Source organism: Phoenix dactylifera, unplaced genomic scaffold (genome assembly GCF_009389715.1).
Source record: "Phoenix dactylifera cultivar Barhee BC4 unplaced genomic scaffold, palm_55x_up_171113_PBpolish2nd_filt_p 000204F, whole genome shotgun sequence".
NCBI lineage: Eukaryota > Viridiplantae > Streptophyta > Magnoliopsida > Arecales > Arecaceae > Phoenix > Phoenix dactylifera.
In genome coordinates, this window is record NW_024067722.1 from 517,116 (window position 1) to 540,473 (window position 23,358).

Here is a 23,358-nt window from a genome sequence, read left to right on the forward strand (position 1 = left end):
GCTTGAAATCAAGAAATTGTAAAGCTCTCAAAGTGAGTGATCCAAGGGCATGATTTGTCCTCCCAATTTGAAAGCTCCTCCCAACTAGTATATACATCGTTCAGCATGATAGCGGTAGATGGTCAGCTATTATCAGGCGAAGAGCTAATTCTGCAGTCGTAAAAGAATCCACCTGGGTACTGGTAACAGAGTAGTCAGAAAAATTAGTTTTGAGTTTCAGCTGCTGTTACACCCTCCCGATTTTGATTACCGGAGCCAGCATGGTGAGAATCGAGCCAATCTGGGATCATTTATTGGCAAATTAAATCCATTGTCATATTTAGCTTAACTGGTTAGGATTAGCTGTCTGATAGTTTTAACTTCTGAAGCTGCCATGCTATTTGTTGTACAGACAACACGTAGTTTAGCTACGAGATAATCGATGATGCCTCCATGTTCTCTTGTAGGTCACACGGTTAAAAGCTGCATTCATCTTCAAAATGTCTGGGCAAGACGTCAACAAGTTGCAGCAACGTAGAAAGTGTGATCGGAGACACTTGGAGTAAGCAATAAAATGTAGTAATTCATCTTTTACTCCTGACCTTTGTGAACCAACTAGCAGCTCTATTTAGTTTTCTGTTTTCATACAAACAGCAGCAGCTGAAACAAAAAAGAATAAGAAAATTTTCATTTAGAAACAAAAACAAAGAAAGAAACAAAATTTCCTCAAGTGCATGGGATTTTGCACGCTTTCAAGCAGGTCTAGTGCTTTGATGGAGCAAAAGTGTACAAACCCGCGTGGCGACCAAGGCCACCCATTTCTAATATCAGAGCATTGCAGTGGGCATTGTAGTTGTACATGGTAGGTATTTTCAACTACTTTTCATACTGAAATTGCTTGAAATAGCTACATCTGCTCAAAATTTGCTCGAAATTGAAACTAGTTATGATAAGAATGTTGTAGACTAGCCACTCCCAAATGATTCTCTTTCAGAAAACGTCAGGCATAGAAGCAGCTCATTTGAGATAAACCACATATCTAACTTGCTATCATGCGATCAGTTACAACTGACTCAAGTCGCATAAAGATCATATAGCTGATGAGTCCATAATTTTCAATAAGACTAGGAACAACAAAAGAAATATTTTCCACCAAAACACATTGTCCAAATCACTGCCGCTTCTCATGTTCCTGTAGTTAATGAATAAGAGATGACACATTCAAATCAACTGCCTTGGACCATTCAACTAAAGGACATTCAGAAGCTAGGATCTCTGTAGTCAGGAAAACCTAAAAGATGCTTAATATAAAGTATATAAATCATCACAAGATGAACCACTTTCTTTTTTCCAAGGGAATATATATCCTCAACTAAATTGGAATCATTACGCCTCCATGTGAAAGGGAAAGGCAACAAATTGAAATCCCACGAATTTGGTTATAGATCAGCATTGATGTGTATTGTACACCAGATGTGCAGAACAGGATACAACCAATACAGAATTTCCTCAAAATCATCACCAAGTACGAATAAAACTCAGGATGATAATATATAGAAGTTGACTGCCCATCTCATCATTAAGACTTCCCCTCGGGAACAGCCTTGGACAGCTTGATCTTTGAAGCTGCCTTCTCATCTCTTGGCACTGTTATGCCCCAAGACCCATTCATGATCCACAAAAATTAGGATTATCATACACCCTTACAGAAAGTCCCGCAGACATGAGTTTGGAATACTGCATCACATTGCAAACTGATTCTTCCAGAGAGATATAAGAGGAACCAATCATTCTTTGAGTACTTAAAAGTTGTCCATGTCTTCATCTTTCATTAAAGTGCCAGGCCCATCCTCAAAGCCAGTTCCTGGAGCAAGCTCATTCAGGTCTAGGAATCTTCTTCTTTGGACACCGTCCCCATCTTGACTAGGGTTATCTGTCTTTTTAACTGACTCGCGGTGCTCTTTGTCTGCAGTGTCTCCATTCTCCTGATTAATTTTCTGATCTGTTATTTCTTCATGACCTTCCTCATCCTGAGAATCTTGACTTGCCGTCGAAAGTTCCAGGTCATTAGTGGCATCCGAATGTGCCTCCGATGCATTGGATTTGGCTGGATTTCCCGAGTCTGTATCTGTTTCTGATAGCTCATATTGTTGGTAATTAATACGTGGGCGCGTGGCCCTCTTGCTACGTCTCAGGCCTGACTGGAGTTCATCAACAGATCTCAATTTTGTTCCCCGCCTACTTCGACTTGGAAATTTTTTATATTCGTTCTTCTGATCCTCCAAATCTTCACTGGTACTCAAAGAATATTCCTCTTCTTCCTCATCTTCTTCTGTATTTTCTTCCTCCCAATGGTACTCCTCGTCCCCTTCTGAACCACTTGACACCTTCTTCTGCTTCCGGCTTCTAAGATATTCCTCATCATATACTGCTTCTCCTACTATGTCATCATCGCTGTCGAAGTCTGCATCAATATCAGAGACAGCTTCCACAAAGTCATCTGAATACCTCTGAGGCCTTTTCCTCCGGCGGTCGCTAGAATTCAGTAATAAACCAAAAGTCATTCAATTTAGGTGCAATCAAGAAATCTCAAGGCAGATATGAACAGTAAAGATACCTGCGGTCAAGAGGCTCAGCCTGGTGCTCTGCATCACTTTCTTCACAATCATTTGATTTTGGAGACTCTGCATCATAGGAGGCTTGATCGATTTGTGAAGGACCATTCAATCTGCCATTACTAGATATCTCAGGCTTCGCATTGACTGCTCTTCTAACAACATGTTCTGGTGAGAGCTGTCTTTTCCTAATATAGAAAAATATATATATAAGGTTGCGATTCCTATCAAACAAGGAATAACATGTTACATGAATTAAGGCAGGGACATACTTGGTTATTTTTATAGCCTCATTAATTGACCGGTCATAGTCATCTGCAAAATTGTTTGAAATGAAACTATTGTTAATTTAATTTGTGGAAATACAGCAATAAAAGTGAAATCACAATTAATACTAAATTATATTCTATAATGCAATAAAAATTAATACCAAAAATTGCATAACATGATGCCTGTTTCCTTTGTGCCCAGCCCATATTACTAATTCATACAATTTAATACTAAAAATTGCATAACATGATGCCTGTTTCCTTCTGCCCAAACCATATAACTAATTCATACAATCACAAACATCATCTATTTCATCTTAACATGAGTAGTCCCGCATCCATTTATATAATTAATACAAAAGTATTTCTGATTGCTGGGAACAAGAATTAAAAACCAAGAAAATGTAACCATATAAGACAGTTAACAAACCCTCAAAGGGAAGTATCAGATACCTCAAATTCAAAGCGAGGCAATCATATCAAAGCCACAAAAATCAATTCATCACCTTATGCCATGTTACAACAAACGCAGCATATCGATAAACATTTCAAGTAAAAGAAGCCAATTTACAAATACTACAAGCAGGAAAAAAATCGCTTCCACTGACTGTCTAACCCGTGAAGTTTTACATTCAAGGTTCAAAAAGCTCGGTTTCAGTTTTGGTAATTTTGTAAGTTTTGGTTTGAGTTTCAGAGACTCAACCAAAAATTAAAAACCAAAAAAAAGGTTAAAACAGTGTAAAAGATAATTAAGTGAAACAAAATGAGAGAAAATATTAAACATCATTTTGGGGGTTTTTTTATTGTTTGGGATCATTTAGTGAATTGTTTTAAATGCTTCAGCATAAAACTTTAAAAAAAAAAGATAAAAAATTAAAATAGAAGTTAATGCATACTTCGCATTATCTAGGGTCCACTATATCATTCAGCTGTACAGTGACAATTTAATACATGGCACTTAAATGCTGATGTAAGTGTAAGCCGATGAGTATGAAGAATAAGTCATGTTTACAGATAAACAAAGAAAAAAAATATAATGTCAACATTTTCCATAAAAAGATTAGAGAAATTTATATAAAATTCAAAAGTTTAGTAATATATTCATGAGATTTTCATACAGCAGGGATTAATCTAAAAAAGGATGTGAGCGTGAGCTCAAAATTCATTAGATCCTAGCTCAGATTTGGAGGTAACTATTCAAGAGACCAAATCTACTCCACAAACCCCTCCTCTTTCCTGTTAATAACCTCTCAGAAACCACAAAGTATCACTTAAATCATGAAAAATAACCTCTTTGTTGATTTTCTTGCAACCAAATACCAATATGCTTGCAATTTTCTTTAAAGTAGAAATTACCACTTTAATCTAAATAAAATACTTTTTAAAAAATATATATGCACATTTACTCATACAGATCAATTATGTTATGGCCCTTAGGACAGCATTTAAAATTTTGAAACCTAGGTTCTATATAAGTTCTGAGTGAAACCAAATATTTGTTCTTTGGGTTTTAAAATTTATACTCAAACTAAATCTTCATATTTCGAAACAACCAACTATTTTCTGAGAGTTCTTAATCTCTTAGAATTCTCTTTTTTGGACTGACAACCTACAGTGAATGGCCAAACAACCTTCTGGATTATTGAAAACATATTTAGCAGAACTGATGCAAGAAAAATTGTCTGGTTATGCACTGTTTGAGAAAATGCATAGAATATCTCTATTTTGTATAACACAATGGTCCAGCGTGGCCAGATATTTCTGGGCAAAGCTCAAGCTATGAGGTGCAACTCAGTATACGCACTCTCTTTTCATCGATATGCAAAACATTATTCCTTCTCTAATATCACATGGAGGATTATTTGTTCAAAGCATGAGATTGTTGGAAGAGTAAAAATGTAATGCTAAAAAATGAAATATGGAAAAGAAATAATGCCAAAATAAATAAGAAAAAACTACAAAATCAATGAATGAAAATATATTTCTAAATCATGTATTCTATTTGTTTATAAACCTATGATTCAAGGTCACATTTAAAGATTATATACCAAGATAACATTTCCGTTATAATTATCTAACTTCAGGTTCTTACCAAAAGTATAGGTGACAGGTTTTCTATCACGAAGAGAGCGGCCTGAGGAAAGCCCATCTGCAGTCAGAAAGCTATCAAGAAGGAGGGCTTCTCTCTGTTGCTTTTTCAATAGCCTCTCTTTCCTCTGCATGAACAATGAAATTGTCAGTATAATTTAGAATTGTGTAGTACTTTGTCTATTTGTAATAAAAGTTAATCAATAAATGCAGCAGCAGACAAGTCATATACTTTGTGAATTTTCTCAATCTCCGGGAGAAGATCAAACTTTAACTTCTTCCCAAGTGAGACTTCTGTCCTATTTTTACTTGAAAAAAGTTTCTCCTGGAGAAAAGCACAAAAAGTAAATAGGGAAAAAAAATAAAAGTTAAAATGTACAATTATGCAGAACTCTGTTAGGGCACTAGATGCGGAGAAGAAAGCAGCAGGAGAACAAATGCATGTGATCAGAACTATACTAACATATGTGCGGTGGAAAATGAGGCAGAATTATTTTTATTTTCTGTTTGAAGCACAGTTGCATATAATCAAGAATGGACTATCAAGCAATATAAATGTTTGATTGGAGATAAAGAGTTGTAAGTTGCCATGACTGATAGTACAACAGCAAATTACATTCTAGATGCAGAAAAACAGCATCTCATTTTAATGGCCAACACACGAAAGAAGTTGACAATTGTCACTCATGGGATATAACATTAGAAATAATGTTAAAGAAAACCAAATCATAATGACAGGCTAAAATATATTTAAAATAACCCATATGATAGCTTGCATAAACTTTGATTGCCTTGCTACTGTAAGTTGCATATAATCAAGAATGCACTATCAAACAATATAAATGGTTGATTGGAGATCAAGAGTTGTAAGTTGCCATGACTAATAGTACAACAGCAAATTACATTCTAGATGCAGAAAAACAACATCTCATTTTAATGGCCAACACATGAAAGAAGTTGACAATTGTCACTCATGGGATATAACATTAGAAATAATGTTAAAGAAAACCAAATCATAATCACAGGCTAAAATATATTTAAAATAACCCACACGATAGCTTGCATAAATCTTCGATTGCCTTGCTACTGTAAGCCAGTATATCTTCAATTGCCTTGCTACTGTAAGCCAGTATGGCCATCAACAGAAAACCTTACAAAAAGTAAAGGGAAAAAAATATTGGTGCTATGGAATAATTCAGCAAGGGAAAAACTGAAACTTGGGGAAACGCAAAAAATATGATATACAAATTCATCAAAGTGAAAAACCAATATTTGTGATTAAGCCAAGGATCGCCGAACCGGTACCGGTAGGCATACCGGTCGGCCACCGGACCGGTCTTGTACCGATTTGAACTGAACCGTACCAGTACCACTGGTTCAGCATGGTTTGAGCATCCAAAAGCCCAAAAAAATTTGGAACTGGTGCGACCCGACCGGCTCGCACCAGTTCCTAGCCGATATCGGACGGTACGGGCCGATACCATTTTTTAACACCAAACTGAATCGGTTCGGTACGGGCTGACAGGTATGGCCCATACCGGTCAGCCCGTACCAGCTGGTTCAGCATTCCTTGAATTGAGCCAATAATTTTGCAGGTTTTTAGGCCAGAGAAATATTTGCAAAAATTGGAATTTATGTCAAAACCAAGAGAGAGTTACTTTAGTCAGTTAGACAATCCAAATCGATCTTTTCTTGAAAGCTCTTATATGCTTCCACAATTAACAACAGAGACAAGAGTGCATGCGAAAGGCTTCAATGGAAAGAGATATTTTAGAAACCTGTACACTAATTGGCAAGCATGCAAACATCTAATACAAAACTTCTGGCCCTTCACAGTTCATCTGCATCATGAGGTGCCCAGGTTTAACATAGTTTTACAGAAACATCATTAATAAGCAGGTAGCTTGGTTACATAAATGGAACGTGAAGTGCGAAACTGTCATCATCATGAAGCCACAAAAGCAAAATGAAGTTTCCCTATTCAAAATATAATGAAGATTTTCTTTAATCAGCTCCAAAAAGTACATGTTTTCATCAAATTTTGGTACATCATTCTATAACACATTATATGGAGCTGTATCACCCCAAAAATAGTGCATACATAACTAAACACCAAAACAGAGACAACAAATAAAAAATTTGGCAGAAATGCATATGACGAAACTCACAGAAACTTCTAGGAATTCATCTAAGTTGGTTGCAACTGCTTCCCAGTGGAAAGATGCAGGTGGAAGGGGCGGAACTCCTTTCCCCTTCGCCTTCTTTATGTCAACTTGTCTAATTACACGATACAATCGATGACCAATAATAGGATCATCTTCATACCTACATTTAAGATGGTTGAAGAAATAAAATGTTCTTGATCAAATTATAAGAAAATATTCTCAGCAGTTGCAGATAGTGATATACACTATTTGAAACAAAATCATAATTTAGTCAAGCTACCAGTATGAAACCCCATGTGAATCGCCCCCAATCCGCTCCTTGCGAAATGCTGAAAGCTGAATGCCATGTTTTAAGGAATCATCTATATAATTTCTAATGTCTTCTTGCTGCAAAATGCATAAGTGGAAGTCAACTATTCCAGTATCATGTGAACACATCTGAGTGGCACCAATAATGAACATCAAGAAACATGTCCAAAAGATAGTTGAACCATCTACTCAGTATGTTAAGAAAAAAAAATGGTGCTAATTAAGTAATATAGACTCCTGTTTTTTTTTATAAACATGATTTCAATCAACAAATTCTTCTTCTTCTTATAAATCTAGTCTGTGAGATACTTTAATAAAGTTACAGCACATGGGGATAGGGCATTTCAGTAATCACAAGAAGGCTTATTATGAGATCAGAAAGATCATGAGTTGAATTAGACTGGAAAAAAGAAACTGATTTCCTTGGGTTAATTGACTAAATCAGACTACAAATATCTTACTTCTGTAGGCTTTCACTGCCTGCCATCAATTAGAGACAAACAATAGAGAAAAAAAAGTAGCTGAAGAACCTGCAATTAGATACAAGAGCTGGAGTATTGTAAAGTTATGTTTTGGTAGATAATTGAACATATAGGATGCCCTGAAAAGGGTTCAAAACTCACTTGGTACAGGATGTGTATTATTTCATCTTAATGTTTTGTGCTTGTTGGTTTGCACCAGCCACTAGGGGACCGTATTGACTGATACAGTGCAGAGGTGCAACTTAGGGTGGGCTAACTTAAGGCACCCTGTAATTCGGGTTAGGTTGGGCCTATATAATGCTCCGCTGGGTGTGGCATGCACCGGCAAATATCAATCTGATGTCAAGTTGGTTTTATGTTGAAGGCTCAAGCAACCCAACCCAATTCTAAACCATTTTCCCCTCAACATGACTCAACCCAAATTTAGCCAGTATTTCCCACAACAAGCTGGCGCAAGCCAAGCTAACCTGAATAGACCCAACTGAGCACAACTTGACCAGACTTAACCTGAGTTGTATTCAGGTTAAAATCTGTGAAATTGGTCTGACCTCAGGTTGGGTTGGGTTGGGGTTGTAAAGCTTAAGAGATTGGAACATATATGGTTTAGCTCTTGATCGTTTTAACCCACCCAAGTACCTTCCCTAGTACGGTAATGACATGGGCAAAACAAGTAGTTTCAGACTTTTTTTGTTGTTGTTTTTATTTTCTGGCTGCAAGTCACTTTGCTTAAGGAACCGATAATAAGATTTCAAATTGGTAATATTCAATTTTGTACATCAAGGCATTTAGGTGAATATGTTTGCTTTAACAAAAGAGGTTTTGCCCTAAAATAATCAGAAACAAAGAGGCACTAAATCTTAAAGCTTTCAAGCTAGAGATCAGCATACAAATGTTTGTATTACTCTTAAAAATTTTATGAACACATGCATGTGACTCAACATGGGGCAACATTGTATACTCGTTCATGAATTACACTCATGATGAGGTCCAAAATTGGACAAACTTCTATTATCATAATGAAAGCTAGCTTTTTCTGTAAGATAGAAATTTTCATATCATTTGAAACTTCTATTATTCTGGTTGATAGCAATGAGTGCTAGCTTTTTCGTTGTTATATTTTTTGGGGATTAAACACCATCATTTATATATGTTTCTTAACAATTAACATTATTGGTATTCGGAATCCCTTTAAACTGAGATCCCACACATTAATATTTGATTTGTTTCCTTATATCTTTTAGCATAGCTACCACATAGAAATGGTCAGGACAAAATACACTATCACATGAGTAACCTGGATATAAATCCATATAGACTCAGTCACTCAGATGTTAATAAGAGAACACAACTGGTCAATTTGTGCAACTTAAGGTATTAAAGAATAAAGAGAAACATATCAGGGTAAACAAAAGATATTTTAATAAGAGTTGGATTGTTATATACATGCAAGATCAAATGATTAAGCATGTCAACGAACTCCAATTTTTGATTACTTAAGGCAGTCCAAACAGTAGACTAACTCTCGTGATATTAGAAATCCCTCCAAAACATACTTAATTGTAGTTTATAGAATGCTAGTCTGTAGGATATCACCATAAAACGAAGTTTCTTTAAACTAGAAAAACAGAATGAATAGTTGACGCTCTACAACAAATAGCAGATCCCATCCCTCAAGTAATCAGTAACCCATCAGTACCTTTTCTAAAAGAAAAAGATGTTTCGGACCCTTTTCTCTCCTATAGAAGTTGTACTGTATGGTTATCCGATACACCATTCTTTGACCAATGATCTTCATTCCTGTGCTAACTTCCTAGACCACGACTGATGTCTTGAATGGATAGCAAGCCATTGATCTCTCCATAATTGTATGGCTAGAGGATCATGTTTACATCAATCTCTCAACAGAATGTATCTCTTTGACTAAGATTTGATCATCGAAATGATGCATTCATCTGTTCAGGTGGTTCTTCAATCAAATTCATTGTGCCCCCTGTTTATTCATATCTATCATATTACATGAAGGGAACTCTCACATGACTCCATGACTCTCTGACTCCACTTCCATCAGAGAGTCAACTCTTTTTTTGTATTCCAACTTTCCCACAGCTCTTCTTTCTTTTCCAATTTCATTCTTTTCAAATGGTGGAGCCTCATAAACACACCCATTCTCTTTATATGCAGCCTATCTCCATTAGGAATATCTAGCTAAACTATATACAAGCCCACCATTTGGCAAAACAAATCTTGACCATCTGCCCTTGAGTATCATATCATATACATAACATCTGAAGGGATCGTGTCCATACATGTAATCATTTCCAAATTATTCACATAAATAGAAAAAGATGATGGTAGCCTATGATCAAAACTAACCATGAGAAACAACTTGCAGCTAGATACATCATATGAGATGGTATCATAGTCGTGCACAAATTACATATATTGCACATAACAAATGCTAGTAATCGTCATTCACAGAATATTATTAAATCTGGAATGAAGAAATTAACACTTGCCATCAAATTTCCAGCATCCCTTCGACTTCTGTCAACTTTAAGTCTTTAAATAGAATTCTTTCGAAAAAGTGTATTGTTATGTCCTAAGGATAGAAAATATAATATTGTCTTAACTTATTTATTGTTCTTTCTTGTTTCTTTAGTTTATCCTTTTTTATGTACTTTTTCTGAATTTCATGATTCTTATTTCCTGTTAGTGATTAATTTTTTCATGGTCCCCTTAACCCTAAGGATCCAGGCACTGCCATCTCCATCAATCCTTCAGTTACAGCTAATATCTCATATGGATGTTATCTAAAACCAAAATCAACTGGTTTAGATCCAGAGCCTCTGCAAAATTCTTTCGAAAACTAGAAATATGTGGTTGTGCAAAATCTAAGCAGTTGAACCTCTTTTATTTGTATGCGCGAATCAACAGCTTAATCAATTGGGTTTGTATCTTCTTCTTTATACATTAAACTCAAAAAACCAAACTCAGAAGCAAAATTTTCAAAATTGGGTTCAAATTAATTATCGTTTAAAATTTAGTAAGATCTAAACATCATCAGGGTCATATTGAAATCCATTAGAAAGACAATTATGATACAAATGTAAGAAGCACAGAAAAATCAAAAGAATTTTTAGAAACAAATTAATGAAACAGCACATGACTATGTGAATTAACCAAAAAAGTGTCCACAATTTCTGCAAAGGGTAATATTACTCTTAACATTCCATAATAAAACAAGGATTTATATTTACATAGAATGTCAAGAAAATCTAGAAACTTCTATTATAATTTTACAACTACATCTACAGCTACATCGAATTCTAAGATAGTCACATTAGATTATTTAGTTTCCAAACAGATGGAGAGTTTGTAGTCATATTTACAATTTATTACATCTATGTAATTAACTTCGCATAACAAACTTCAATTGCATATCAAAGTAATCTGAATGTAAAACCAAGCTAGTTAATGCAGGAAAAGGGAGCATGACCCATAGACCGCAAGTTTATACACAAGAACCAAGACAAACATAAAAGAATTAGAAAACTATGATGTACACAAGCTGATTTATATTGTTGTTGAACTAAAAGAAGGCTACTGGAGAATTATCAGTTAAGAGACACCTCAACACGGATGTCGCATAGTGCCTTCAAAATCACTACACGGGTCCCAGGATCAAGAGTCTTGTATGTTTCAACCTCCGCCCTAAACAAGTGAAGATTTCAGAAACTCAATTCGATATATACATTTCAATATACTTGGCTCCAGAAGTTTGAATTTCTCACCCATGTGATGCAACAATTGGTATCTCACCATCAGCAACCTGCAATACAATGTTTTTGTTAGCCCATATATATTAATGAATAGCCACTTTTTATAATCATTTCATCTGGCCAAATCGTGTATGCTACATACCCAGTGCCACCAATCTCTTAACTTCCTGCACAATACTGTAACCCAGGTTGCACGCCCCAGAGCCATACGGGTAACAGGAGGGATAGCCTATAAATGTGCAAAAATAGGAACAATAACGACAAGATTCCATGTCAAAGCTTGTTTATAAGTTGTAACAATATAATCTAAACCCCAGACTTAACAGGCTGTGTTTATATAATTCACAGCAAGGTATAGAAGTGGCAGAGCAAATTTTTTAAAGCATCAAAAAGTTAACCAGAACTGAGTCTAGCAACTGCACTAAATCACAGATCACTGATTGTCATCAATACATACTAAATTATAATGTGGGTTAAAAAAAAACATATTAAACTTGCATCAACTCCAGAGCAAGAGAGTTGATGGAATATACGAAAATATAGAATACAACCAACTGAATATGCCAACATAATTTGCACGACATATGAGCCCAGATTTTCAACAAGATATTCCTCTTTTTTATCGCATAAACAAGAGGTCAAATGACATCATAAGTGTACTTTCACAACTAAAAATTCAGCAAACCATGCACTTAAAAAAAAAGAAAAAGAAAAATCACATAATTTGGAATTTTTGATAAACAGAAGATCCATAATTATGCAGTTGTTACTAGCTGAAAGTGGAGAGCATAAAGAAGGGAATTTTGTAAGAGGTATTAAAGGTTTTTATTTGATGGAGATAGGAGTGCAAGATGACTCCAAATAGGTGAAACTAAAGCTTCCTCTGTTTTAACAACACATCGCCAGCTTCAACCGACTTTTCTATCCATGGAGAACAATTAGTAATTCCTCCAACCACCTAAAAATTCTCATTCTAGTAGCTTCATAGTTTTATTGGACTCTTTTTGAGTCTCTAACATTTTGATGCGTACAAGATTATAGTTTTGTCCTATGATATCTTCCCTTAATAAAGTTGCAAACAATAGAACATGTCAAAGACACCATTTGACTTGTCCATAACGCTTTGCCTATATAAAATCTGCCTTTATTTATGTCTATCTTCTATTCAATTGATCCAAGATAGCAAAAGAAGATGAAGAAAACCATAAATTCTGATTGCAGCCTTATCCTAATTTCAGTTTTCACCAAATATAGCCATGATTTTCATTTTATGAACACATCTTGTAAATGATTGACATCATTAGACCATAATCAATGAAGTTAGTCAAATTGAACATACGGACTAAATTAATTTTAGCTTGAATGCGGCGTCATCTTTTAAAATCATAGATGTTCGGAACAAAAAAAGATCGACAATGATAAAGTCTGGACATATGAGTTATTAATGGCACAGTCCAAATGCACTGTCCAAGCAAGTGCACATGACATTCCTGACCACTCCATGCACATAAACCTTGCCACCGAATAGGATAAATGATAATGCTAATAATCATATTCTATGATTAGCATTCTATCCACTTATTTACTCTACAAGTTATTATCATGCAACTTAAAAGCCAAAATCTAGTGTTCACCAAAACTGCAAGAAAAGGATGGGTGCATTTCGTAAGAACACCTAGAAAGTCTTTCAAAATAGCTGTCTACCAGATGAAAATTTGTATAGTTGATAAAATAACAGTCAGAGATAAGGAAAAATTCATGATTAGCAGAACTTAAAGGCTTCTAAAGACATTAATCACAATTGAGCAAAGCAGCGATGGAGGAAAAAGGGTTATCAATTGCCACTATGAAGGCATACATAGCATGGGATATTTAGGACATGTATATGATAAAACGAAAGATTCATGATGCAGTTAGGCACGTGGCAAGGCAACCTTTACCTTTAGCTTCATGGAAATTTTTCTCTTTTTTTTCCATTTGCAGATTCATATCTCAGCAAGTAAGAGCACAATAAAAAGCAACATTGCATTACTTTATGAATATGCAGAAACAAGCTTTTGAAATTTGCATTTACTTTATGAATATGCAGAAACAAGCCTTTGAAATTTGCACTATAACTTTTATAGCTATCATCTACATTAAGGACTCATACCGCCATAGCTATGCCTAGGTTCAATCCAATGACCGTTGGTTGCAGAAAAAACCATTAAATAATCGAGCAAGATAGATCACAACTTTCAATGTCACTCAGATATCAATTAAAAACAACTGCAATGGTTTCTTGAAAAATCCAGAGTCCCGCTCCAGTCTAGAAGGATGCAGACTTTTCAGAGAAGCAAAATCAGAACTTTCCACCCTTTTCCCTCTGGAAAAATACAGTTCTTGAAACAACATGATGCAAGAAACCGAACAGAAAGTAACAAATTATCCATCCAAACCATCAAGAACTAACCTTTAACAGAGGCATGTGTATGTCAGACAGGGTGCTGTTGGGCGTGATCAACGCTGTCTCGAGCTCTTCCGCGGAGAACTCAACGGCGATGTTGAGAAGCGGTCTGAAAACCTAACAGCCAAAAGAACAAGAACCACGGCGGCACTAAGAAAACCTCTACGAAAAAGAATGATCGGGGAGGGAGGAAGGCGCTCTCACATAGAGGAAGTCGAGGACGGAGGCGAGCTCCCACATGGACCGGAGCTCCCAGCGCGGACCCTGCGAATGGGGCGGGGGGCTGACGAGGGGGGTGATGATCCGGTTGCATTGCTGCTGGCCCTCCTTCTCCCGCCGGGTGACCGGCCGGCGCTCGGCGGCGGGGGCCGCCGCCGGTTTGGGGGCGGAGGCGGGGCGGGCGGTGCAGGCCCTGGGGAAGCGGGGCTTGCGGGCTGCCTGCTCCGGGTGCCACTGCTCCTCGGACGCGGATCCGTCCCTGGGGGGCGGCGCGGCTGGGGATTCTTCGGACATAAGGGAATCCGGCGGAACGGGCTGGCAGGGAGGGGGATTAGGGCGGAGATCGGGCGGAGGCGAGGGTTTTGGGTGGGGAGAGGGAAAGGAATAGATGGGAGAGACGGGCGCGGGAGGGCGAGAGGGGCGGAGGGCGACGGCATGGTGGAGAACCGGAGCCCATTTAGAGGGGAAAGGGGGGCTTGGGGTTGGGGGAAGGTTTGGGGGTAAGGGTAATTTGGGAATTTCGGTGAGTGAACTCCATGCCGCTGTATATTTTAGGGGAGGTGGTCGTAATAACTCCTTTCAGTAGAAAGTCGGTGGTCAGGACAAAGGCCGCGTTTTTAGCGCTAGATTACAGCAGTCTGGTACGCTTCTTGCTCCTCAAGTTCTTGAAGAGATAAATCTGTGCATCAAATTGTCAAGATCTTAATAGGTTAGGTAAAAATTTGCAAAATCATTCTACAATCCATCTACAATATATACATGAAAATAAAAAAAATCATAGGTGGCAAATTGGTCTATTGTTGTTTGCAGTGATAGTGATGGTGGTGGTACCAATTTACTATTTCTATTCTATTTTTAACTCTTTTGTACTTAAATTTTCTATTATATATTAATAATTTTATATTTTTGCTATTATATTTTTATTTTAATATTTAATACAATAATTTTGTTTGGAAAATAATGGATATTCTACATTTTCTGCATCTACATTCTTTTTCTGCTAAAATGTTTCTAGTTGTCGTTCTGCATCTACATTCTTTTCCTGCTAAAATGTTTCTAGATGTCGAATTTGTGGTTATGATTAGAAAAAGAAGGAGTGGGAGAAGAGGATTAATGTTATATACTGATTATAACTTTTTCTACTCTTCGAAAGTACTTAGTCTTGGGTGGATGGTAAGAGTATACTATAAGAGCATCATAGGATCAGGTGGGATATTTGTTGGTTATTTTGTATAATTAAGTCTAAGGATGGGTACAAAGAGACCTCTTGACCTATTTAGAACACAAATTCCTTTAATCATCAAGATAAACATGTGAGGTAATGGCAAGAGTATAACTCACACATAAATGTGGCGACATAGGTGTATCCTGATTAGAGAATTATAACATGATATTTTTTAAAAGGAAAAGATCAAGCATGTAGGAATAAGTTGACGATCCCCTCCCTGGATTACATTTTTCTCCGAGCACCTTAAAAATTAAGTTTGTTTTGCATCCATAATATTTTTCTTTTAGATCTCTTTACAGGGCTTACGGCAGCCTAACATTTAATATTTCAGCAAGTCCATTAACAAACCATCTGAGCATAAGATAAAAGTCATTAACTTTACCTACAATATATCACAACAAACTGCTGTAAATTCCAACCACTGAGTGTGGCTTCTTGGCCTCTGAGTGCACAGACCAGAGGAAGTTTGATAATATCAGAATTATCAAGAGACACGGCAGATGCAGTACAGCTGCACTTCATTTCAACGTCAGATAAACTTTCAGTACCGGTCGATAACAAGCGGACCCGTGAAACTCATACGGAGTTGAGAGGCAATCACTGGCTAATAGGATGGGAAAGATAGCGGTGTAGCAAAATACTGGGGCTTATAAAATATAGCACCCTAGCATTCTCCAATACTCTGAAAATTTGAATAATTAGTCCAAGGATGCATGCCAGTAATTTACATGGAGTAGTTGTTGTCATATTATACTTTGTTCTCGATCAGGATTAGCAAACAAAAAGTTGAATGCTTCAACCCAGAGGATCAATTCAGTTCGAAGGCTGAATCAGTTGGAACCAAATTGGGCACAACATACTTCTATACATCTGAACTGCACGATTCGGATTGGCTTATGTAACTATGAACAATTCAAGACATCTCAGTTTATCTATTTTAGGTCAGCATCATGAGATCCTCTTCACTGATAAAAGCATGATTCCTTCATAGATTCTCTGCTTCCACGGTTGGCCGTCATCCTAATGCCAGCCCTGCACTCTTTCCACTTAAGTCTTGGCACCAACCAGCATGGACAATCTTTTGGATCACAGCATGCTTTGGTAACCACATTGGAACCCAATACCTGGAGTGGAAGCAGTGGGGTCTGTATCCAGATCATGGTTTCAAAAGCTGGCAGGGGCTACCTCTTATGAATGAACAGGGCCTGCCTCTTATTAATAAGTGGGTATCAAGTCAAGAAAATATATCATTTGCAACTTCTTTAAGATGAAAAACTATAGATCTGTATTGCACTTCGCGCTCGCCTTTGAGTGGATAAAGTGGCAGACAAGGATTTATTCATCTGGCCCCATAAAAATAGAAATTCAACCACCTTGCAGAAACTACAAACAGTAGTCTGCAGAAGTCCTACAATAAGAAACTTAAAAAGAATTGTGCAATAGTAACAAATGAGCCAGCACGATATTTAAATGAAGAGTTGCTTCAGATGGTGTTTTATCATGTGCTGAGGTGCTGAGGCCTTGGGAAGGTAAAGGAGCTCAGATTTGTGTGCAGAGGTAAGGAGAGGATCTTAATGGAAATAGCTCTTGATAGGAATAGTCAGAAAAAATGTGAGATTCCAACACATCTAAATGGAAAAATTCTTGATAGTTATGGTTGTGGTAAAGTTTTTCAAGCACAGTAAATAACATTTGCTGAGGATATGAAGCCAAAAATGAAATACATAACCTCCAATAACCTAAAAACTGGTGATCAACAAGCAGAATTTTTTGAAAAATTCTATTGCCGAACCAACAGAAGAAAGAAAGAAAGAAAGAAAGAAATCAGTGAGACCACCAATACCAACAAAAATATGTAGCCATACAATATGACTTAAGAGTAATCCATTCTGCTTAAAGTGTAAACAATAAGTTGTCATCTCAAAGCATGGAAATATTTCATGCAAAGTTGTGGGGGCAAAGAAGCATGAAGATTGAGGCTGTATACTTTGCCCTAATGTCTTGGTATTGCGTCTTGAAAGCATACCATACTAACACTACAGGAATCTAACTAAGAAATTCTGGAACAACATTAATTCCTTAGCTATGTCATGAAGTATAGCAACACAGTTTTAGTCTGATATGTTCACTGATACACTGGAACACACAAAGTCCCATAGAACACGTGAAAGGAAATAACTTGATCTTGCCCAATGCTAGAAAATGGAGACTATCCAACTTTTTTTTTTCCTGTTCATGACCCTATCAACAGAACGGCTCCAAACAGGAAATAAAATAAAATTTGGAACATACTTGATAACTTAGTTGATCTGAAGATAAATTGCCTACAATAACAGCCTGGATCCATCCTGGTAATGTGCTTTTATTACCCGTGAAAGAGGATTTGTTGCAATTACGTCACTCTTTCAAACGCACCACCAACCTGCATATGAAGCCATTCTGTTGCTGAACCCTGCCCATACTCTCTTGCTGGCTGTGGGTTGAATGCCAAACTAGAAGTTGTATCATATGTCTGAGCACCAAACTGTTAAATAAAAGCAGCATGTCAGCCTCATCTCATGATTTCAAACCAATGCAATGTTGCAAATCAAAAGGAATTTCATTTGTATTTAAGCTAAAAGGACAACATGACAAGGAATCAACAATTTTTTGTATGTAATGCTTCGGTGATATATCAGTAACTTCACCCCTAAATTCAAAATATAAAAAATCTAATAAATATGCTGTAGAATAATTCCATTTTTGCAGGGTATGTGGTCTATTAAAGGCTGTGGCATCACCGCACAGCAAGGGGAAAAACATTCTGGACATTGGTATAGTACACATGGCCTTTGAGACACAGTCTTGGCAGTCTAGAACCTGCATACACAGCACCATGCCCCGCCCATGTCCCATGTGAAAATATTACAGGAAGTCGATAGCCAGCCAATAAGCAGGCCCATTGCAGAGATCCATCTGGCACAAATCTCATGTACATCCCTAGCCAAAGAGTGACGGTCCTCCAAGACTGTACCCAGACTATTCAGAGAGTAAAGGGCTGCATTGTTTATGCATAGGAAGGACAGAAATCAAAAGAAGCATATGCATTCGGATCCATTTCTTTAAGAAAATACATAATATTGTTAGTAACAAATGAAAATACCTATAATCAACGCCTTAATAGTATAACCAAGAAAAGTGAATAGAACTATTAGATATTTGCCTGATGAAAGCATAAGTAATTGTTGGTGCAATTTCTACAACCCAAGATTATCCCGATATGATTCTCAAACTGCCAGAAAGATATATTCTTGATACATATACGGGTTCCTGATTGATTCCTCAACCTAGGATAGATCACCAGCGTCAACCTATTATGCATTGCAGCTTATCCGCTGCAGCTCTTAGGTCTTGGTAGCTAGTGGGAATGTAGGATAGCTCAAGTAAGTAATAGACTGACACCAGTGCCTCTGATAAGAGAAAATAGGTCCACATGATCAACCGAAAAGGCTTTCTATGGCCATTCTCTGCCTGAGCAAATGATGCTTTCAGGAAGGACGAATGCAAGGTTTTTTCTCTACCTATCCTATCAAGATGAAATTGCCTGATATATATTTGCCCGGAACTTACATCTTTAGCGGGGAACCCTTCAATGCCAGTGTTCAAGCGCGAATTAACAGCTTCAAGCTTCATTGATAGAAACTGCAAAATCCAGTATATATGTAGCTCCTTACTTAAAAAATAATGGAAAGTGTACAGGAACCAAGAATGTCAAATGATGGAAAGATGCATACCTCAACCTGACGCTGTAATGCCTGGATGTAATTAATAATCTCATCAAGGACTGATGCTTTGCCAATTACCTGCTTGCAGGAACAATTCTATAAGCACAAGTTAACATTAGCAAAAGCTAACTCTGATAGAGAGAGAAAACTAAAGTCATGAATATGTTGTAGTCAGGAACAATTTCCACAACATAACCACATACAACCCTGTAACATATACTTGAGCACCATAATATGGAATTATGACATTAGTAACCACCTTATTACATCCAGGGACCAGATCTTGGAGGATCTTCATTCTTTCACTTATTTTTTCTCTCCTTGCCTGGGATAATAAACAGATTTCAATTAGTAAGATGGCTCACGTCCTGATCTCATGGCAACTAACACCTAAGAGTCCTATATTTATTATCATGTGAGCAATGTTTGATAGAGTATGCATGAACATATAGAAATAGTATGGTGAGTGAATTGTATCATCTCTCTATGATTCCTATAATCCTGTTAAAGAGTAGATTAAACTTTGAATAGGTATGCTAGTCAAAATGTAAAAATTTAGCAAAAAGAAAAAAAAAAGTTTGTAAGTTTATAATAATTAGAGACATGCTTACTCTCTCTGCAAGGCTGTGGCTATCAGTTGCTTGACCCCTTCTTGCTCTCACATGGATATAATCTTGTTTGGATGGCTCAGGGGGTGGAGGATTTTGATCCACAGTCTTCTTGCATATGCCTGAACTTGCCTCAGCCTCCATTTTTAAATTGCCAGTTTCATTAGTAGATTTCATGATCTCGGGACGTTTAACTTCAGAATCAGTCTGTACCATATTAAGAATTAAATTAACATCAAAAGCACAGAGCTGACCAAACTGACAACTCAACCCAAATCACCCATTATGCCAGAAATATATTCAGCCCTAGGAAACACTACTTCTGATGTTCATTTCCCAAATAGTTGTAGTCTCCAAGTATTGCAAATATATAACATAGTCCCGAAATCCCTAAAAACAAATAATTTAATTGTCCAAACCCACATATGAGAACTTAGACACAAATTTAGGAGGCATTGGGATGAGAGAGGTCTACATTTTAGATGGATAGACCTGGCTAGCTTCCTAGTGTACTATTATTTAAGTACACTATACTGAGTTTGTTGATGCAACCAATCACGAAAGCATATATAATAATTGTTCCACTTAATAAATAAGGTTGCTAAAGGCATAGATGAGGATAAGTTAATTGGCTTGCTTTAGGCCAATCACAGGACTGACAATATGACCCATGATAAACCTGCTTGAAATAATTGGTGCGGGTAGAGGTATTTAGTCATCAACTTGGGTTCACCTCTGCTCATTGGAACTTGACCGAGTTTAGGTCAGGTTTAGGTTAAGGGTTTCTCCTCAGGACCCATGATAAAAAATACAACCATTGACAGTAATATCAATAAGGTTTTCTCTAATCTGAAGGGTCATCTCTTGCAAGTGTTGTGTCTAATCTTCCGCCCTGGGATGGCTTTACCAAGAGGAGTTCCTTCACTAACTGCATCTCACTTGCACTAGATTCAGAACTTCCATGAGTGGCCACTGTCTGCCACTAGAAGTATGAGTCTGCAGTTAGGCTTATAAATGCCATATAGGACCTCAATAGATAAAACAAAACCTCGTAGATATATGTATTCACAGATAACATATACTAGATAATCTCGCTAGTGATAACACATACAAAAAAACACTCTATGCTGCATACTTTCATCTTTTGGTATTATTTAGCACCATTTGTAGTCATTTAAACTAAACAATCATATGGAATGCATTTTTGTACTTTCTACTCACAGAACAAAAAAAAAGGGAGTTACGTAACCTCCATTTTCAATATGAAGGAAAACAAAAAACACGTCACACAGATGTCAAAATGATCAGACGTCAGAGATGCTAACTAGAATAACTAGAATAATATGATTTTATGTTCATTTCCTTTTACAGTATACCCAATTACATCGGCTGAATTAGTCATGGGATTATATGTCATAGATTCTTCAAAAAGAATGATGAATCTATATATCAGAGCAATAACAATGAGGTCTTTAAATAAAGGCACCTTCAAAGCCAAGGAAACATCTGAATACCGAAGATAACTGTATTAGCTGTCAACAAGATAAAAATAAGTGTTAATTTGTACAATGAGAAAGACTGGTGCAGCCTGATTCAAAATAAAGTTCAGGTACCACACCACCAAATGTCATAATCCAACAAGAACAGCCAAGAAATTTTATCTATGAAATCATTAAATAAATAAGAAAATTATCACTATCCAACACAGATCAATCAGTCATAGCCGCACGATACCATAAAATGTTCAATTTAGAAAAGAAAAAAAAGAGGGGGGGGGGGGGGGGGGGGCGCGTGGGGAGGGGAGAATGGCACTCATAACCCTCTAAAAATCCAACGTTGCGGTCCCCTACCCCGACATTACTCCCAAAAAAAAAAATATCCCCTCAACAGCCATTCCGGATCTCAAATTCTTATGAATGACTTACAGATCACAGAATCAATTCAAGCTATTTAACTCCCCAGCAATTCGTAACCTCCAGAACACGTCAATTACTCCAAGAACCAAACAGAAACATATAATTACCAGGTCATTGCCGCTGCTGGTGGAGACGAGCTTGGACGACTCATCCTCGGAAGCGGAATCCCTCCGCTTCCTCCTCCCCCGGCTCCCGCCGCTCTGCTCGGTGACCGTCGAATCATCCAGCGACCCATCCCGATTCCCCACCGCAGAGGCCTCCGGTCCCGGCACCATTCGTCCAACCCTCGGCCCCCCCGGCGGTACTCCGACCTTCGGGAACTGCCAAACCTCCGGCAGCGGCGCCTGCGACACTAGCGAAGGCGGATCCATGGCTACAATCCCCCGTAACCCTCTCGATCCCGCTTCACATCGCCCGAAATTCACCTCTATAGGAGCATTCCAGGGAAAAAATGGGCTCAGATCTGTGCCCCCACAAAGCCAAGAGGAGTGACACTGCTCGCTAACTCGAGAGAGAGAGAGAGTGAGTGGGGTTTTGTCTTGGTTTCTTTTTATTACTAATTATTGCCGTTATCTTTGGATGACTTCCGCGTGGTGCGTTAAAGTGGGTGAATAAATAAATGGTTCAGCGCGAGCGCCGGCTTGGGAGGGCGAGCGGATAGAAGTCGGCAGTGTCGGGACGGTGTCGGGACGGTGGGGTTGAGTCTTCCGGCTCGCCGTTTTGAGTTCGTATAGTTTGCTCTTTTTTCCCCTCTTTCCATGGCGAGGGGGAGCAAGGGAAAAACGATATATATATATATATATATATATATATAAGAGAATTCAATGGGGCGCGGAGGATTTCACCGACCGCGGAATCCGAGGTGAAGATCCGCGTTGCACGATTTGCACGCATGCGGTCGGATTTGGAAAACGCATGGCGATGAACCGGATTGGAGCGTGGGCGTATTTTTAATAAAAAAAAATGTGCATGCATTGTACCTGTTCACACGAGGGTCCGGATACCGCCACTCCACTGGCAAAAATAGAAGAAGAATAATAATTATGAAAAGTATTCTGGATGGTGCAACAAAGGTAATTAACTAACAGAAAGAAGTATTTTTTGATGAACTATTTGTCTAAATGATTTTACTAAAAATAAAAATATGTCAATTAAGTCGTTGATAAAATGCCAATTTATTGGGATTTTGGAGGGTTAGAAACGTTGCAAGAATGTGTTGTATTGAATTTTATCCTTGTGTGAATGTGAGGGAAAGAGTTGTGAAGATTGTACTTTGTTAAAAACATATTTTTATAAAGTTGAAATACAGAGCTGGTGCATAAGAGAAATTATTGCATGCCGGTGCATGCACGGCCACGCTAGTGCATGCTACCAATCACTATGACTTGTTAGCATGGGTTCCATTCATTCTGTGCTCGTCTCAGTGATTGGCCCACAACAAGACACCTTGGGCATTAGTGGCATGCATGGTCATGCTGGGGCCCGCGCCAT

The 23,358-nt window shown here is 37.6% G+C and overlaps 2 protein-coding genes across 2 annotated transcripts; both read right to left on the reverse strand.

Annotated features, from left to right (window-relative positions):
* Positions 1–556: 556 nt before the first annotated feature.
* On the reverse strand, positions 557–14,745 carry LOC103712057 (DDT domain-containing protein DDR4-like). Its single transcript, XM_039117316.1, has 12 exons — positions 14,337–14,745; positions 14,139–14,249; positions 11,829–11,915; positions 11,699–11,736; positions 11,537–11,618; positions 7,397–7,503; positions 7,120–7,276; positions 5,184–5,276; positions 4,956–5,079; positions 2,867–2,909; positions 2,597–2,782; positions 557–2,514 (listed from the first exon to the last, which is right to left on the reverse strand). The coding sequence occupies exons 1-12, from the start codon at positions 14,643–14,645 to the stop codon at positions 1,782–1,784; spliced, it is 2,070 nt and encodes a 689-aa protein (XP_038973244.1). The 5' UTR covers positions 14,646–14,745; the 3' UTR covers positions 557–1,781.
* Positions 14,746–17,626: 2,881 nt separating this feature from the next.
* Positions 17,627–22,397, reverse strand: LOC103712087 (transcription factor BHLH089). Its single transcript, XM_039117320.1, has 6 exons — positions 21,975–22,397; positions 19,955–20,158; positions 19,603–19,668; positions 19,353–19,421; positions 19,189–19,260; positions 17,627–18,103 (listed from the first exon to the last, which is right to left on the reverse strand). Exons 1-6 carry the CDS (start codon positions 22,236–22,238, stop codon positions 17,972–17,974), a joined length of 807 nt encoding a protein of 268 aa, XP_038973248.1. The 5' UTR covers positions 22,239–22,397; the 3' UTR covers positions 17,627–17,971.
* Between the last annotated feature and the right edge of the window lie 961 nt (positions 22,398–23,358).

Excerpts from the sequence above, each read along its gene's own strand:
- LOC103712087 (XM_039117320.1), bottom strand. The coding sequence starts at position 22,238 with ATGGATCCGCCTTCGCTAGTGTCGCAGGCGCCGCTGCCGGAGGTTTGG. Across the intron at positions 20,159-21,974 it reads CCAGCAGCGGCAATGACCTG|ACTGATTCTGAAGTTAAACG; the intron begins GTAATTATATGT and ends AATATGGTACAG. Across the intron at positions 19,261-19,352 it reads CATTACAGCGTCAGGTTGAG|TTTCTATCAATGAAGCTTGA; the intron begins GTATGCATCTTT and ends TGGATTTTGCAG.
- LOC103712057 (XM_039117316.1), bottom strand. The coding sequence starts at position 14,645 with ATGTCCGAAGAATCCCCAGCCGCGCCGCCCCCCAGGGACGGATCCGCG. Across the intron at positions 14,250-14,336 it reads CCGTCCTCGACTTCCTCTAT|GTTTTCAGACCGCTTCTCAA; the intron begins GTGAGAGCGCCT and ends TTTGGCTGTTAG. Across the intron at positions 11,619-11,698 it reads CCAATTGTTGCATCACATGG|GGCGGAGGTTGAAACATACA; the intron begins GTGAGAAATTCA and ends TCACTTGTTTAG.